Below are 19,650 nucleotides of genomic sequence, written 5' to 3'. Positions count from 1 at the left end.
CAGACAAACAGTAAAGGGAACGCACTACACAATTACCTAGAGAGCGACAAAGTTCACTAAAAATAAACTAAAAAACGATTCTTGGTAATAATTAGAGGAAAATATATTAAATGTCCTCCGTCTGATTGTAAAAGCAATCATACTGCCGAGGGGTTGTGGTTTGCATTGTGATAAACTTTAATTTGAACTTGACATTTAAATAATTGTAATAGCACTACAGTCTGCAACTGAACTCTTATTGTATTTTTACTGCATTTCATTCAGTGCTGTGCTGATTCTTCAAATATATCAGCACCCATCTCACCTCCACCTGCTGCACTAAGAGCTACTGGGCATCCTGCTCTGCTGCATCCAACCCATCTCTGTCATTATCTCCAACAGTTGGGATGGTTTGTACTTTTTGTGTGTCTTTAATGTGTATTAATATGTCAGTACATCTCATTTTCATCCCCGATGAAGCTCTTATCATTGCAACTAATTTTGTGTGTATGTGTGTCTGCAGCCTCTTTCCTGTGCGCTCTTATTAAATACTGCTTTTGTCTTGTCTCAGACTTGTTACCAAGGCGTCCCAATAACAAGCACACCCAGTTTTTGGCTGAGAGAAAATCAAGCATGTTTGAAAACTGTGGTAGCGTCTGGGACAGCTCAAGATGAGGTGAGGACGGATCTCTGAACTGCTGGAACTAGAGGACCCATCCTGACAGCACAAACGCAAATTCAGTGCCAACTTGAGAGTTTTAGTCTCAGACTAAAGAAAGGAATGTCAAACAAACACTTGACTCATCATGATTCAAGCCAAAAGAATATTATTAGGCATGCAGAATAATTCCAGCAAATACATATGAAGCATAGTAAATACCTACAGATATGAAAGGAATGCTCTTGCTAAAAGTCAGGTCCTATTCACACAGTTTCAAGCCAGCACTGTTCGGATTCTTAGATGACTTTAAAGTTACGTGAGGCTGGTATAACAATTAGTCAGTTCATCGGCAACAAAGGATTTTAGTTTCCACCTTGACAGCAAACACTTGATGTTTGTACACCGATACAAACAGGTGATTCATTCTAAGGTCCTCGCTAATTATGAATGTAGAGAAAAGCTAACTGACACCTAACATCTCTCTCTTGTGGAAAATCAGCGGCCAGACTGAGTTTGTGAAGTCAATGGTGGACGGCCATTATACCTGCGACAATATTCAAACTGTTACAAACAAAGGCTCTAAGGAAGGGATGGGTGATATGGAGAAAATCAAATATCACCTTTTTTTTTTACCAAACACCTCAAAATTGATATTGCAACAACATTATATGGTTGATATTTGGCAATTTCACCAAACATTTAAACAATGAGATATTTGATATCCCCGTGTCAGCATGGGTTTTCTCTGGGTACTCCGGCTTCCTCCCTCAGTCCAAAGACATGCAGGTTAATTGGTGACTCTAAATTGTCCGTAGGTGTGAATGTGAGTATGAATGGTTGTCTGTCTCTATGTGTCAGCCCTGTGGTAGTCTGGTAACCTGTCCAGGGTGTACCTTGCCTCTCACCCATTGTCATTTGGGATTAGCTCCAGCCCCCTGTCTTTCAGCTGGGGGGCCACTGCCATCAGGGAGTAGTAGTACCGCTGCTGTGGTGTTTGGGTGGGTGGAGGGTGTCAAGTGGCATCCATATGAATGCCATGACCAAAGGTCTTCCAGCAGAACATTGCATTGTAACAAAATGATCAATGTTACTCACTTCACCCACCACTGGTTTTAATGTTTTGGCTGATCGGTGTATTATCCAGCACTAACTGCAAATGTGAACCTACTTAAAGACATGCTTTCCCATTATAACTATGAAAAACAAAGGCTTTAAGACATAACTGAAAACAGTGTATACACATTACACAATACCAATCTGGAAACATTTCACCCAAAGCACAACAAACCTGAATTTGTAAAACAGTAGTTGTTCAGCTCTGTGAAAAACGCCAGAACAAAACACACAAAGCCTCAGCTCTGCAGAAATCGGCTCTTCCAACTTGTATGTAACGCTGACACCACAACAGCTGTAAGGTTTAACATTATCTCTCAGTAATGTAGTAGACAAGTACTTTACACAAGTAAAAACACATTTCGAGGAAAAAATGTGCTGATATACATTGTTAGTCAGAGTTGAATTTATAGTGCTGTAAAAACTTTATGTCGTACCAAACAGCCCTTTCAATTACTGTAAACACAAAGAGAGAGCAGGAAAAGAGAAAACAGGCACAAAGAGACCTAAACACGCCACATACAAACGCACTCATGAATGTTTGCAAGTGAGGTAAGCAAGATAATTGTTATTGTAAAAGGGCCCGTTGGCAAAACATTGATTCAAATATAACTAAAAGCAGCATGTGTGGGAATAAAAAGAAGGCTGAAATGTATTTAATATAAGGAACCCATCATAACAAGCACAAAACAGACATCCTCGGTAGTTTACAACCACACGTTTCTCTCTCCTGTGTTTCAGAGCATTGCCATATATTGTTTTGTGTGTAAATGAGCACAAGCCCCTCTGGCATAAAAAGCCCAATCGTAGATTGATAGACATGGTTATGTGTCCATGTGCTGGCTGGCTGAGGGTCGATATGTAATTTAACACAGAGAGCAGAATTAACAGGATTGGCCTTGCTCTACATTCAGCACAATGACTCTGGTGACTTCTGTCACCAATGAGTCATACGTTCAGGGACACGCAGGCACAAATAAATCGCACATGTGGTTCAGTTAATAATGTCCATGTGGATTTACTCATCAGGCTGAATGTATCTGCTGCTGTATTATACCAGATATATTACTGTATAGGTTAATACTGATGCACTGGGGCACCCTCTTCTGGTAAGACACATAGATGGTAACTCTGTGGGTGCTGTGTCTAATTCTGAGCAGCGTATAATGACCATGGTGTCAACTGGGACACAGAAAACCTGCATAAGCCTGCAAAGCCCATGTAAACATAGATGGTGAAGACACAGGGGTATCTGTAAGTGGAGCAGGTGTTATGAATAATGCATGATTACTCTTTCTGCTAACAGCCGATACAACAACTAAGGGTCTAAAACATCTAAAAACTGATATAGATAAATGCCTACGGCTGTTAGCTTTAGCTAATTGCTTATGCATTATGCAGTTGCATGCACAATGTACACACACACACACTTCAGCGTAAGGAGTTACAATAATCACCATTTCTAAAGTCCATTCAAAAGGAAATGTAAGAAGCTAACGTTGCACGACCTATGATGTATTCAGACAAATCTGTGAGTGCATGTGCAGATGTATGTGTATTTGCACTTCTCGCCTTTGGTGACAAAACAGGTTTCATGGGAAATACATCAAGGTTGTAGAGAATTGTCAAAGGAATGTAGAGGATTAACTGGAGATATGTTGCAAGGAAAAGGATAAAGAATGATACAAACACAAACTCAGGTGAAGCCCAAAGGTGACACAGTCATATTCCCTCACTCATGTGTAGTTGTAGGCTGTTTTAAAGAATATTATGTGCAGTTACACGGTCTACCCGGGTATTTTAGCACACAGTAATGACAAATTAAGGCTGATGCAAAGAGGTTCGTAACTTTTAGGAGAGCAAATTTCTAAAAAAAAAAAAAGAATTGCTGCATTATTGAACATCTCTGTACCATGCTATGGAAGGATTGGTGGTAAATGCCAAATCCCTACCAGGTACTTAAATGAGACCTTTAGGGCTGTCAGTGTTGGATGTCATGGCATCTTGAGCATCAAAACTCCCATTATAACATGCAAACATGTACACAGAAAATATAGATTTGAACAGATTTTATATTGCGAATACACTATGTTAAATTAAAAATCTTTCTATTTATCAGCTTATTTTTAAGGTGTTTAAGGACAAACAAAAGGTTGCAGGCTGTAATGCAGGTTTTAATGGGACAGGAGGACCTGCTGTTGATGTGCGGAGAGAGAGAATAACCCACAGGTCTGACTCCATCAACAGGCACTTTCTTCATGTAGATCACAGATAAGAAAGCTATATTACACGTATGACATTAGGGGCATGCAATTCCACAGTAAATGCTTTATCTGACGATGATGCATCTTCCTCAAGTAGCTTAAACCTGTCTGTTGAGCCGTTAGCCAATTATGCAGTATTTATGCAGTTTTTAATATGGTAATTTTGATATTTGTTGCAATTGTCCTCTGTTTTCATACTGAATTTAAATCTTAATGCGGTAAAATGTTAACAAAAATGCACAACACATAAACAATGATATGATAAACCTTGTGGCAACCTTGCCCCGTCCTCAAGGCACCCCAGGGTGCCGAAGCACTCACTTTGGGAACCACTGGTCTAAGGGTTACACACAAAGACCATCTGGCACATCTGAATATCTCCATTCATGCATGATACAAGATATTAACCTTGTTTTATTGTGTCTTTGTCTGGTGTCGATGTCGACACATGTTACCTTCTTAAATAATTAAATGAATAAAGGTTTGAGAAACTCAACAGCTGAATTCTTGAATTTGTGCCATTTAGAGTCATTCTACACTATATTGCACAGACACACAGTGTACACAGACTTGCGCACCCACGCACACACACACATACACACACAGAGGCCAATTACAGTGTAGGCCATCTGTCTTGCTCGTCTCTCCAAGGCTTCCTATAGGAATTCATTAAGAAAACCTTTCCAGTCGTCCTCACCATGGTTTGCTACATGTGATTACATTAGCTACATAGAAATACACAGTGAGTTAAGTCAAGTACTTTACAGTAATGTCACGGGTCATTCATGTGTAAAGAGTGTGACAGATGGTCCCTCTCACAGCCATGTTTATACATTTGTGGTTTCCTTCTCTCATTAGAATTGAAGCAGATTTGACAACCTCCACTGAATGTAGGCCTTGTTTTTACATCTAAAGCACATAAGATTCATGATTTAAGGTAGGCTTGGGTGTTACGGAATTTTTAATACCATCATACCATCCTGAAATTTCACCGGGGTATATGGTTTATGACCATATTAGTGTGCAGCGCTACACCTATTTTCTTTATTAAATAGAGAAATACTGTGAAAACTGTGCACCGTTTGAATATAAGTTTTTCTCTTTCCGGGGTTCTCACACATTTTTATCATAGACTGTATAAATAATGTACATAGCGACAGTGTTTGGTTGGTGGACTACCAGCTGGAAGCCACAAGTTCAGCATGTCAGCTGTTGCCATCTTGTTTTTTTGGAGCCAGAATTGACCATATTTTGACGAGAAGTTGGAGCTGTGGAGGAGCAACCCGTGGATCTGACTCATAGACTGTGGCGACACATTGCAGGCAGTCTGTCACTCAAGCATACCTGCCCTTAAATATGCATAACTTTGGGCCTTAATAAAATGTAGGGAGGGACAGCTGACAGTATAGTTAGTGCGTTGGTTCACTTGTTGAGCAGAATGACCATACCCTCAAACTACCACACTCTACTTTCACAGCAGTTAAACAAAACCAAAGTGTGCATTGGTGCTCCAAGTGACAATTAAACACCCTAGGCTGCCATATCAAGCGTTCAATCTCAAAAATGCTGTACATTTTAAAAATATAAGTGGGGCAGAGGAATAGAAACTTTGGGATTCACGACCCCACATGTTAAATCACAATGTCACAACATTGTTTTTCTTGCCCCACTTGCCGGTGTTTTTCAAGCATATCAGAGTCAAACTCTATTCAAACATAATTCCAGATAGCTGGCATACATGGAGGGCGAGACAAAAAGCAGAGAGAAAATAAAGATATGTATGTGATGACATGCAAGGTTATCCATGGATTATTACTGTAACAGTTAATTGACTTTCAAGTATTTTACTTAGTCCATGACTTTTCCAGGCCTGGAAAACAAGATTGTGGAATTCCATGACGTTTCACTGTTTTCTATGACCGTGGGAATCTTGTCTTTCATCAAACTACGACCAGCTAAATTGCCTCATTAACTCAAGGTTAAATACACTTAAATCAAACTCAAAAACTAAAACTACCAACAAAACTAAACTCACCAAAACTGTATTGGTTAGTGTTGTTAGTCATTTCATTCAATTCAATTTCATTTATAAAGCCCAACATCACAAATCTGTATTTGCCTCCTTGGAGGTCCTTGGACCCTAAAAGCAGATAAGGAAAAACTCTCCAAAAAAACCTTTAACAGGAAAAAAAAGTAGTTAGTCAGTTAACTGTTCCAACAATCATCAACTCCTGTTGGCTAAAATAACCTTTTAATTCAAATAAGATATAAATATATGCTGTTTTTCGCTCTGTTGCTGGCTGCCTGTTTAGCGTTCTGTGACGTTACCTCAAACACCACCAGCTGCCTTTTTGGGCTGGAGACTTACCCCTGGTGGCGCATGCTGTGCACGACATACAATGAGTTTAAAAGAAAGGGAAGCGCCTGTATATTTGATGGTACTGAAAATCATACCGTCAGGATTTTTGAATGCCCTGATAAACCATAATAGCGTGATAAGCCTAATTTAAGCCTGAAAGACCTTAAGAGCTGAATTAATTGTCATTATTGTGCACAACAACAGCATAATACAAAACAGTAGCATGAAATACAGTGATACTTTCTCTATACAGCTTATTATAGAGTTGCTACAAGGTTTCATTGGTCTGACTTGTTTGAACAGTTGTGTGTGTCTTGCGCCACCTCTCTTTAATTTCACTCATCAGTGTTGTCCCCACTTGCCATTACCTACTGTGTCCTTTCTAAATCATCCATCCAACCATCTCCCATGGTTCTGTCTGCCAGGTAGAAGACCCCCGCCATGCATTCATTCACTGCTGCTGATCACATGTGTAAAGCTAAACCCCACTAAGTAAATGTTAATGGCCAGCCAGATCCCAGCAATTGGACTTTCGGACCATTGATCAAGCTTACACTGTTGCTGATTATGTTATCTTCCCATTCATCTCCCCTCTGCCACCTTCATCTATCTGTCCCTCTTCTTGACACTCACTTTCTCTCTCCATATTGATATATTGATCCCAGCCTGGACTACTTCTTTCACCGTCAATTCTACCAGCCCGTTTCTTTCTGTAATGGTACATAATCATCCAAGCCAGGCCTGTTTGGAGCCTGCTGGAACCCTGCTAAGAGACACCGTTAGTGGGATCAATCAGCTCAACGTGGTGTTCGACCTCCGCTGGCAAGATAACAGCCATCCTTAGCAGTGGAAGCACACAAGAGCTGGGACCACGTCCATTACAAGTTGTACAAGTAACTGTAAATTAAACTATTCATCCATCCTCTGTTTGATTACATCCGCTCTTGCTCAACACACAAACACACACACACACACACACCCTGGCAGTCCCTCCCCTGAGAGGTGGAACACGTAATGACTTCAGTCACGTGGATGTGTTACAAACAGCTCGTATTAAGTTTTGATGCTGTGCTTCCAAAACCCATGCGGTGAAACACACACACACACACACACACACACACACTCACTCTCCCTCTCTTTGTGTCTCTCCTGAGACTATGGTGTTCCAGTCCAGTTGAAGCAGGTCATTCCTCATGACTGGAATTAGTCGAGCAGTACGTAGTTACATTTACAACACGCAAACACACACACACATGCATGCACACATTTTTCACTTGTTCATATGCAAAAGAGAGAGAGTAAAAGAGAGGAGTAAAGTGCTCATTTAATGTTCATGAACTCAGCACTACTGTCTGTTTTCCAATGAGGGAGCAGAAAAGCCTCTCCCAGAATGCCCAGTTACAAGTCTCTCTGTGAGCAGCCTCTAACCAAACAGGACAACGCAACACATGGGCACACTGTACCTAATAACACTCATCATATTCCCAGGAGTATGCTGGTTTTCACTGCCCTCATCTCCCAGTGTCCTCATGTACCTCTCTTGATATAGAACACAGTCATTCATATTTTAAAACATGCACTCTATGTATTTCTTTCCTGTCATCACAACCTCACAAGACCATAAACTCATATTATTACTTTATGAGCTGCTACAACTGTGCCAAATATGATTTTCGGAATATCACATAGAGTGCAATACAAAATACCGACACTCCAACCATCATCTCAGGCAGTGAGAACTTCCTCTCTTGGGGACTGCAAGGTATGCACAAAAAATGTCTCCAAGAGGAATCAAGCCGATGGAGAATGTTGTGGAAACCATTGAAAATTATTGACAGGAGAAGTTTGGAAATGTTCTATATTTTTCTTATTGCCAACAAATACTATGACAAGACCAAAATGAACATGACTCTGTGTAGCCAAAGTCTGATATGGCATATTCCTCAGCGCTACAGACATTTACTGATGTCTAAAAACTATTAGAAACACATCACTGTTGCACTGGGTGACACTCATTAGCACAAACATGGTCACTGTTGTTTATTTTGCATCAGTGCCATTAACACTGTTCTGCTGCTGTAAATACTCACCAGAGCAAATGTGTGTTAATGTGCAGCTGAAAATAGTCCCCAACAAATGCACTACTCTTTCCCATATGAGTATAATTTGCTAAAGAATAAATATTTTTAATGGGATTTATTGACAAAAAGAAAAGCGTCAGCCTTATACTTTAAAGGGACAGTTCACCCCAAGATCAAAAACACATATTTTTCCTCTCACCTGTAGAGCTATCTATCACTTGTTTTGGTGTGAGCTGCTGAGTGTTGGAGATACCGGCCGTAGAGATGTCTGCCTTTTGAATATAAAAGAACTACATGACACTAAAACGGTAAAATGGAACTGCGATGTCTCTTTCAAGAAATCATGACCCAGTTATTCAAGATAATCCAAAGACCTTTTTGTGAGCAGTTTCACGTAGGAACTATTTTCTTCTACCAGACTACACCCACCAACTGCATCACTGTGCAGTGCAACATATCCTTTATGACAATGACTGGAAATACAGACCAAGGTAAGATCCTCAGTGTGTATTCATGAATGAATGAGAGCTTGAGGTTGTCACTGTAGTACAAAGAATCAAAGTGAATCATTGATCCTGATGAGGACAGCTCAATAATGACTCTGTACAAGTGCACACAGTCCCAGTGTGGCACTGATACTCTCTGGTATGAGCCACATTTTAAATACAGAGCATCAAAAAATAATAAACTACAACAAAACACTGTTTGCTGCTCTTATCCAAACCACATAGTGCATAAATGTGTGATGGAAACCCACATGACTGAAATATCACTGATCTTTGGCCATTTTGGTGCCACACTCCCACTTGGTCCACTTCTCTTCAATCTCCTCTCTCAGTCCATTATCATAACAGGCAACAAACACTGTGGAGATAATGACCAGATAAAGGATACCTCTGCTTCCAGCCTGCCACTCAAGTACACACAGGTGTACATGTATGTGCGCGCGCACACACACACACACACACACACACATGAAGAGGAAAAGCATGGTGTGAATGCTATCCTGCAACTCAGAAGGCCATAGACAGTAACAATAAGTCTCTGTGTTACATAAATGTCCTTGAGTAAGCCATTGAAGTCCCACCAGATTAAATGTTGCAGCACATACAACTCTTGTAAGACAGGCAAAAGCTTACATATGTATGTACTTACATAATGCTCAAACATACATGCTACAGTTCACATATACAGACACACCAACCCACCTACCAACACAACATTTACACTGCATGATTCTGGATGACCGACTTCAATGACAACATTTGTGAATATTCACTGTAAGTGCTTTCTAGTTGTCTCTATACAAAGTCTATGTGTGACAAATACAGTATGGTTAGGTTTAGGCAACTAAAAGCACTTGGTTAAGGTTAGGGAAAGATTGTGGTCATGGTGATTTATCTAAGAAATTTAACAGACTCTAAGATAGGGCACCAAACACTTTCCGTATGGTACCTTAAGAACCATATGTAACCCATATGCACATGTACCTAAAGGAAGTACTCTTTATCTAGGCTGGGGTTGTGTACAAGATGCTAATAGCTGCATCACTGCTCCATCAAGCTCTCGCTGTATTTCCTCTTCATCGACAATGTCTGCACTTCACTCATTGCCATGCCAGTGTCTATTCTCTGTTGACCGATAAACAGACTGCAGCATTTCTAGCTCCACTTTTAGCACTGGATTAGTGTGCTAGGTACCCAAACAAAGACGGTAACAAAAAAAAAAGATGGAGTGGTTCAAATTTTGACAATGGAAACCCCTGCTTGGTGGAAACGAGGCATCAAACGACCTTTTCACCCTGTTATGTGAATATGACACTCACTCCTGCACTGGCACTGAACACTGGCATTGGGTGCAAATCGTGCACAACTGTCCAACATGAATGTAATTCCATAGAAGACTCCACACCCCCGGGACACAAACACACAAACACATTTTTAAAAAAAAAATGGTACCTGGTTGTAGAGAGCACACACATGCAGGGCGGTGTTTCCAGATGCATTCTGGGCGCTCATTTCAGCTCCGTAGAACAGCAGGTGTTCCAGGTGCTGCACGTGGCCATAGCGGCAGGCCTGGAAGGACACATTCACACATTTACTATTTTTCATACATATTTTTACAATCACACAATGACTATGTTTACATACAGACAATAGTCCGGTTTTTGCACTTATTCTGAAAAAGACAATATTCAAATTAAGCGGTTTAAATGGCTGATGAAAATGAATATTCCACTAATATTCTCGTTAACATGTAGCCCCGCACAGTCCAATAAACATGCCCTAACATGTCATTTATCACATCAAAATATGGAAAAAAGTATAACTGCTGAAGCTACTTGTGGCAGACTTCCACCATTCAACCATGCAAACAGAGACTCCCTCGTTTATTTCTTCGACCATCTGAAAGGCCAGTGTTGTGATATTTACGCATATCCAAAAACCTGTTCATATCCAAGTCTTTCATAGTGTTTAAAAGTAGGTGCGTTTCTCTTTCCGAACAGAAATGTTGACATGCGTCTCTGCCACAGCCTTACAAACTGCTGGTTAGTTGGTTTGTATGCAACATATCCATGGCAACACACAGCCCTGACTGCAAAGTGGCTCAAGGTCATATGTTACAAATTGAGATGGCTATTCAGAATGCACTGTGTACATGTCCAAAGACTGTTCCTAAGCCTGAATAATACCACCATATCCAAAATGACTTCATTGGAAAATGCTAAATTCAATACCACTTATAACAGTGGAATATTTGTGTGCATATAAACTTAGTCTCTGAGAAAAGAACATACATAAGCAGGACAGTATAAGGAACAAGAAGTGAGGTGTGTGAAAGTGTAACAAAAGCCCCACACTGGATTTTAACCAGGGATGTAATGAGTATGTGCAACTGAGCCAAATGAGCCAGCAGCACATTGTGTTTCTGTGAGCTGATCAATCACAATGAAGAAAGAGTGAAAACTGATGCTATATAAACAATCACGAGTTTGGCTGTAGCCCCCCTCTGGCTCTGCCTGTTTGGCTGGACCCAGTCAGTGTTTTCAGTGTAACCTACCTCCTCACTACAGAATACAGATGAAGCAGTGATCGTGGTGGAATAGCTTGAATATTCTCAGATACAAAAGACAGCCCAAAACATGTTTCTACTGATCACCTACACAGTAAATTTAACAAAAACTAAAACATGTAACCCCAAGAAATGTTAAAACTGTTGAATCATTTCCCCTCGGACTAATTCTCCTCATGCATGTCATTAACCGTCTGTAAAAGCAAGAGAGAACCTTATTTGTATCACCTGAGGCGAAATCTGAGAGTCAAAATTATTCTGACAAGAGTTATGCCTTTTTTCAGCTTCTTTGTTTCACATAACTGGGAGCAATAAACTTTTCATCTAATCTTTAGCTATCTCCTCTCTCTTTTTTGCCTCCTACTCCATGGTTTTGTCCTGTGTCATTGACAAAGAAGCACACCAACTCTCCCCAGCAATTGTTCTCTCCCTCCTGTGTTCTGTCTCGCTAAGAGTGTGTGACAGCAGTGAGACAGTGCACAAATGATGCTGGGATTGTTGTTGGTTATCAGACCTTCAGCAGTGTATCCTATTGTACACGATATATAGCTCTAGAATACTAATGCTGGGAAGGACACAGGGAAAGGGGGAGATGAGGAGAAGGAGGTGAAAGAAATGAGATGAGGAGAAAATGTGTGGGGCTGAAAGAGTTTTGGATTTACTGTACAGCATCTCGAATTTACGAAGAAACATGACCTGAGTCCTTCCATTTAAACCCCTGGGCATACACAGTATTCATCTAAGAGTCGGACAGAATTTCAGCTTTGACGGGGTCGTCTGCCATACAGTGCACAGGGGAGAGCAAGAACGGATTGTGGCCTGATCAGGGATCACTTTCTGACATGCCAGAAATTTGGCTGTCACACAGTTAAAGCAGAGATACGAATACATTTCCCAAGGTCAGTGCCTTTTTTCCGAATTGACCGTACAGTGTAGCTGATATCCAGCTAGTTTGTTGGTACTGCTAACATGCTAACTTGTGAGTGTGTATAGAAGAAAATGAAAGAGAGGGAGACTGAGAGGAAAAGGAGGAACCAAAACATGGACTGACCCATTTTTGCAGAAATTGACTTTCAATCTCTTTTTGGAATATATGTCTCTGTATTTGTAAATTGTACCTCTGCAAGCAAACAAACTTTGACTTACCCACAGCGCTGGAGTTTTCAAATAAATCTTTATTGACAACTGTCAATAGCAAATACAGTCCACAGGTGCCGATGGACTGTTTTATTGTCTATTTTACACATACAGTGTGAGCACTCAGGTCGTGGCTTGACGATTGGACCAACATTGTGAGCCCATAAATTGTGAGTTTTGGCATGACATTGCAGACAATTTACCTGTATAGTGGGGGTTGGCAACATTCCTACAATGGGCGCAAATTGTACAGTTCAAACACAGCTTTACTGTATCTGTAGCTGAAAGGGCACATGTTTAAAGTAAGTCTTCATTTCTCCTTACGGTGGTTTTTGAACATTGCTTGCTTTAAGGACACCAGAATGGAGGACAGAGATGGTGTGTGATGGAAACAGCATCACTATGTTAAGAAAGCCCACAGACACGACACCAGAAACCTAGTATTGGGCCTCATGCAAGAGCCTTTGCAATTTTTATCAAAAAAATTTCTGTTCTAAGTCTGATTCACCGAACTCTCTTTACTGCAAAAACTCCTCATTAATCGCTTATGTCAGACTGATGAATCCACCTGTTCATGAGGACATTCACATCATGAGATTTTATCATTAGTGTAATAGACACCCCTAAAATAGTCCTATAAGGTCAGTTGTTCTGCTCTGTGTGGGCAAGGTTTATTTACAAATGTAACACAAGAGTAAAAAGAATAATTCAATTACTGCTGATATCCACGTCCAAGGTGGGTTTGGACAGTGTAATCAGCTGTAACTGCCATATGAACACCAGAGTATGAGCATCACTCTTCCACACATGCTCGGCCTGGGTAGCACGCAATGCAGAGCGTTAGCAATTAGCTAGCTAGAGGGGACATGACACAAGAAGGAGGGAGGGACTCTCACATGCACACACTGCCTGGCCCGGCTACCACAACACATAACAGAGAAGCTGGGATCACAACACACACACACACACACACACACACACACACACACACACACACACACACACACACACAGAGGGAGCGTGACTTTATTCTGTGCTCAGGACGCCATTACTCCACTGTATCTTCACATAGTAAATAGTGGTTTGCAGCTACATTAATGTTCTGAACGTCTATTGCACCTTTGACATTGTGGAATAGGACATTTGCCATTCTAGTATTATTAATAGTATAGCTGCCAACATTACGTCATCAAAGCAGCAGCATATTGTGACACTCATGAAGAGGCAATAGTTTAGGATCCATGAAGTTAGACGTGTTTTCCCACCGTGAAGAAAGGCAGACCATCTGCTCATGACATGCTGGAAAGATGTGGACCAAGTGTGAATTTTATTTGTACCTTACAGAAAATTCAAGTATGCAAAAATTTGTGAAAGCCACAATTTCCCTTTAATGGCTCGTATGTAGCACAAATCTGTGCGTATGACTGGTTCTTGCATGAGGCCCAGTGTCTTCCCAGCACAGAACTTCAATCACCCTTTGTGTTTAAAGAAACACTTCACAACATAATGCTTATCAAATTTGACAAATAACCTATTTAATTAAACATTTTGGTTAATTTTGTGTTTTATCCAAGGCTACAAAGTTTAGTTCACCTTATACCAAGAAAAAAAACAACAACTTGTGAAATCCGTGAACTTGTCGTCTTGCTCATACACTATTCAAAGTAACAATAATAGCAAGACCTTGAGATGGACTGCACCAGGCAGAGGGTGTAGTGTTAAGTAACTATGAAAGAGAAAATAACAGATGAAGGGTGGAGTTGGGGAGCATGCGAGTAATGAAAGGTTGGTGCAGGAGACGGGAAAATATTGACTGACAAGCTGCCTCTTTCTGCAATTTTATTTGCCGAGTTTTGTTTCTCCTGCTTCTCACTTCAAATCAGCTACTATGTTTACAGCAGCCACAGATAAAATACTACTGATAAAATAAAAATAGTGTGGTGTCATCTCCTATGATAAAAAATATTGATGAAACTTCGTTTTTCCACATTAGACTCAAAAAGGTTTGTGTAAATGTTTATTTAATATTTATCTAACATTAGAGTTAGTTTGATTCCCCTACTCTCACTACAACAAAATGTCACCATTCAACATTTCCCCAGCACTTATTCATATTCAGCGTCAGCGACAGAAGTGATGAGTCCCACAGGTTTCTGTTTGGTTCCATTCACAGAACAAGAACCTTCAGACCTCCAGTGTCTTTCTGTCACTACTCGGATGTAAGCTAAAAAGCCCTGACACAAACAAAAACAGCATGTAGGCACTAGCCCCCATTATGCTTACAGAGCAGGGCATGCCTTGAGGCAGTGTGAGTATAAAATGCACACAATATGCCCTGTTTGCTCTTCGTAGGTCAAAACCTATTTCTTCCCTTTAACACAGATGGACACCACTACTTGGACTGCCAGGCACTCACTCGGATACAGTTGCAGCAACAGTACGATGGGTAACTATATGGATATCAATGAACTCTGAAGTCCCAGTAACTCCTCATTAGCCGTCAGTGTTCGAGCCGGTGCACTGCATATCTCTGAGTAAATGAGCATTTAAAATGTGTGAGTGTGTCTACAGTATAAGTACAGGTGTGGGTGGTTACTAAATCAACAGTGCCATGTGTAAGTAGTAGTTTTGCAATTACAAAATTTATGTTAGCATCCAACACACATACGTTTGCAGAAAAACAAAAACTTTTGCCAATATTTGAATTTATTTCTTTGGTTTGGGACTGCAGTTGAAAGTGCAGAATGATTGAAGAGTCTGCCAAAGCGGTGAATGTCCAACCCTTTAGACTGGAAAAAAAATGACTTTCTTCCAAGCTAGAGCTTCCCACCAGCACATGACCCCCCCAAGGGATTTGACCACCACAAAAGAAATTCTTGAACTGAGGGAAACACAAAAATCAATTCAATGAAACTAAAAAAAAAAACAGCCAGGACCTCTTACCCTGCACCTACATTGGTATTCTGCACACAACCCATCACTGTTCTATCTGTGTGTGTGTGTGTGTGCGCGCGTCAGTGTGTATTACCTGGTGTATCTCCTGCCAGCCATTCTCATCCACACAGCCGACCTGTGCATGATCATGCAGCAGCAGCTCACAGCAGTAGGGGTCTCCTCCTACCATTGAGCTGTGGTAGAGAGGAGTCAACCCCCTACTGTCTTTATAGTCAGGTGATGCACCCAAGTCCAACAGCGTCTAGTGGGAAAAGGGAAAGGTTGAAGGTTTTAGGAATACTGTTTAAATTACTTCATGCAGTCTCCAGTCCTTGTTGCATTTGTCATCACCATGCAATAGTAGTGTGCTGCAGGGATGATGAAAAAAGGGATTTTTCCATTGGATTTGGGAGTATTTCAGAAAATAAGCTCTGTAGCAAACAAAGGTTTATGATACATACACATTTTGTTCAATTCTTTGATGATTCTTTAAGCGTAAATGCAATCGTCAGAAGTAAAAAGCCAATGTTAGGCTTTAAACAAACTACACTACGGTTGCATGACCTAACATCACCACAACAACAAGGCTGTTACTCTGTGTTTAGCGTGATGAAATCTGCAGTCTCATTTAGCCACTTGACAGCTACTGTGTTTTTCAATACCTTCAAAATTCACGAGTGGGGTACTTATTGATGTATTTTATGTCATAGAACACAACGTGAAAGTCTCTTAAGCTTGTGTTAATAACAGACCTTATTTCAGGCATCTACCCAAAAACCCACTGACTTTCAGACGAAGCAACTGGGAGTGCTAAAATGCTAATCCATTTACGGGTTTTAGGACTCATTCCTGCATCATTCGCTGAAGAGGTCAAAGAGACCAGTGTATATAGAGCTATTTAATGTATATTTTTATTACTAAGTACATGCATTTGGAGAAAATAAAATCCAGGAACCTTAGCAAAATAATCATTCAGTCAGTGGAACTGATCAACTCAATCACACCGCTGAAATAGAGCCTGCCAGGAATGAGTCCTAAATCCCGGAAATGAGTTAGCAATTACCACTCCTGGTTCCCTCGACTCAAAGTCAATGAGTTTTTGTTTAGATGCCTGAAATAAGGTCTGTGGTTAACACAAGCTAGAGAGACTTTCAGATTTTGTTCTACGACAAAAAATACATCAGTAAATAGCCCACTTGTGAACTTTGAAGCTTCTATGTGTCTTAAAAAGGTGATTGCTACCAAGTGGCTAAATAAGACTACAGAACGCCATCAAGCCGAGCTCCCCCGAGCACAGCTTTGCACACACTTGTAATGGTGGTGACGTTGGGTCATGATACTAAAGTGTAGTTCGTTTATAGCCTGACAACAGTTTTTTACTTCTGGTGACAGCATTGAGGCTTCAATAATCATGAAAGTGGTGTTCATTTGTGAAGCTTATCTTGCCGAACAAAACATGTAACTATCATAAACGTTTGTTTGCCACAGAGGTTATTTTCAGCAATAATACAAAGTCCAGCAGAAAAAACCCAAAGGCTTTTTAAAGAGGGAACCAGTGTGATGCTTACTTCTGCGTCAGCCTACAGAAAAACATCATGCGTGAGGGACTCTATATTAAAAGCATTCTTGTACTGAAGCACACGTATGTAAAATATTTGTGAATACACCATTGTCGATTGTATTTGGAGAGATTAACTGGAGTATGACCTTTTGAAGACTTACTATACCTACAGTAGCAACAGCTTATGTATGTTACACAGCCCGGGGACACTGAATGTTTGGATAATGACAAAGACTGAGCGGAAATAACCAATTCCATTTTCAACAGTTCTGGCTCAACAGGAAATCAATTATATGACTCATGTAAATCCTTTCATTAGGGTTACAAGCCTCCTCAAACCAGACACATGCAAGGCCACTCAATGAGTATGCCAGCCCATTCAAAACGGGCATGTTAAGCCTCACATATTTAGTAGTTGCTCAAGCACCCTCTGTACTCAATTGCTGTGCCAGAGATTGCCTACCTGCAAACTCTCCTTTCCCACTGGGAAAGTTTGCAAGCAGGCAATTGGTGTAGCAAAAGGAATAAAAGAGATGAGTCAGCTTTCTGCTACGATTGTGTGTGTGTGTGCGTGTGTATGTGTGCGTTAGACTCACTATAAGCGCTGTGTGGTTTTTGCTGCGCACGGCCTTGTGTAGGGCAGTAATGCCATCTTTTGTTCTGAAGTCCAGATGCGCCCCTCCACTCTTCAGCACCTTGATGAGCTCTGCACATCCTTCCAGCTGTGCTGCCAGCGTCAGAGGACATTCTGTAAAATCCAAGGATGAGCGAGCAAACGATATCAAAAATCAGCGCATTCCCAATGACATTTTTGTGCACTCGTCTTAGACGATGAACATCCAACAATTGAAGCTGTCAGTATTTGATGACTAAATTGCCCACTACTTATTAAAACTGTGGGTTTACATTTTCAGTGACTCTGCATTTGGATAACTGCCTTGGCTGTCATGACTGTCACCTTCCTGTCTGCCGAAGTGACTGCTTCCTGTTGGTGTTAAATCAACCCATTCTTATGTCCCCCCGCTTCACAGCCTCTCTGTCAGACAACAGGTCACCCAACAGGGAAATCTCCTTTATGGCTGGACAAACATTTGCATAAACGCGAGGAGATTAGTAAAGAGAGTAATCCAGCTTTGCTCAGCATGCAGAAGGCTTATTTCAGAAAATCCATACATGGTCATTTTGTGGTGAAGACAGAAAGAGACAGAGAGAAAACGCACAATAGAAAAGACAAATCAAGGTTGAAAAAAGACAATTAACTGAAGTAGGGGAGGGATAGGATTTTTCTTAGCACAAACTTCCCCACCTCCAGTGTCTGGATCATGGAAGTTGGGGTCCAGGCCTTTTTCCAGGAACCTTGAGACTTTTTCAGTGTTCCTCTGCTGCACATACTCCATGAACTTCTTCAGGTTTGCCTAATGGAGGGAGACAAGGGAGCCAGGAGAGGGGAGAGGGGAGGTGGGAAGGAGAGGAAGAGACAGCTGTGATTGGGTGATGTCAGACTCGTGTGGATGGGGATGTTCAATAATGCAGTTCAGAGATGAAAGCTTAAGTCGCTGCTCTCTCCTCCTGTGTTTGAAGGTTTTATTTCTGTTCTGTCATGCCAAGCAAATGGACCATGTGCAGGAGATATATAAGCTATAATAGGATGGACCAAAAAAGACAAGGAAAGGGCTGTAAAGTAATACTGGAATGGAAACCTTTCCTTAGGATATCAGTGACACGAAAATTAGATTCTGGGGCTAACGTCACATTTTAACTTCAAATGTAATGGCTATAATATTGTACAGTGCCTGAGAGCAACACTGGGGCTAACACTGATGTTTAAAATCATTTTAATAAAACAAGCAAAGACACATGCACAATCTCACATGCAAACCCTACCCACCCAAATACTAATACACACATAGCGCACACACAAATACACTTAATTTCCTCTGTGACTTATGATTAAAAATATTCATCACCTCTGCTGATGGGTTTAAGCCTGTAGAGTATAGAGTGAAAAATGAAGCTATGAGCAAGGTAACAACACTAACATTTCATAACGGATTACTAGAGCCTGAAGAATCAAAGCAACAATCTATCTTGTACTGAGACATACTAATATACCCAGAAAGTATCTAATGACTATGAACTGTACTTACAAAAGGCATGAAGCAAAAATAGAAATCATTAAAACAAATCTACTACACTATGTTTTAATACTGAACATATAAAATATCAACGATAGCCTAATATGTGTCTGAGGATGTAATTACACAACATCTGCAATATTCCAATTGAGCTTTACAGAAAACTTTCATTACTACTGCATTCTCTGTTTCTCAGTGTGAGTCATTATGTAACATCCACATGTGCAAAAGCCTCCAGACACACACACACACACACACACACACACACACACACACACACACACACACACACAACATTTGCACAACTTAATTACTTGGCACAAGGCATTTCATACAACAAACTTCAACACATAC

At 40.7% G+C, this 19,650-nt stretch overlaps 1 protein-coding gene across 2 annotated transcripts in view; it reads right to left on the bottom strand.

Annotated features, from left to right (window-relative positions):
- shank3a (SH3 and multiple ankyrin repeat domains 3a) overlaps positions 1-19,650 on the bottom strand; it is a 267,152-nt gene that overhangs the window by 98,797 nt on the left and 148,705 nt on the right. For both annotated transcript variants that reach the window (XM_050073918.1, XM_050073917.1), the window contains 4 exons: positions 18,468-18,576; positions 17,758-17,909; positions 15,695-15,862; positions 10,416-10,532 (listed from right to left, as the gene is read on the bottom strand). In XM_050073918.1, coding sequence (XP_049929875.1) covers positions 10,416-10,532; positions 15,695-15,862; positions 17,758-17,909; positions 18,468-18,576 — 546 coding nt within the window. The remainder of the gene's footprint in view (positions 1-10,415; positions 10,533-15,694; positions 15,863-17,757; positions 17,910-18,467; positions 18,577-19,650) is intronic.

This window comes from Epinephelus moara, chromosome 20 (genome assembly GCF_006386435.1).
Source record: "Epinephelus moara isolate mb chromosome 20, YSFRI_EMoa_1.0, whole genome shotgun sequence".
NCBI lineage: Eukaryota > Metazoa > Chordata > Actinopteri > Perciformes > Serranidae > Epinephelus > Epinephelus moara.
This window is presented reverse-complemented; position numbering and strand designations above follow the sequence as displayed.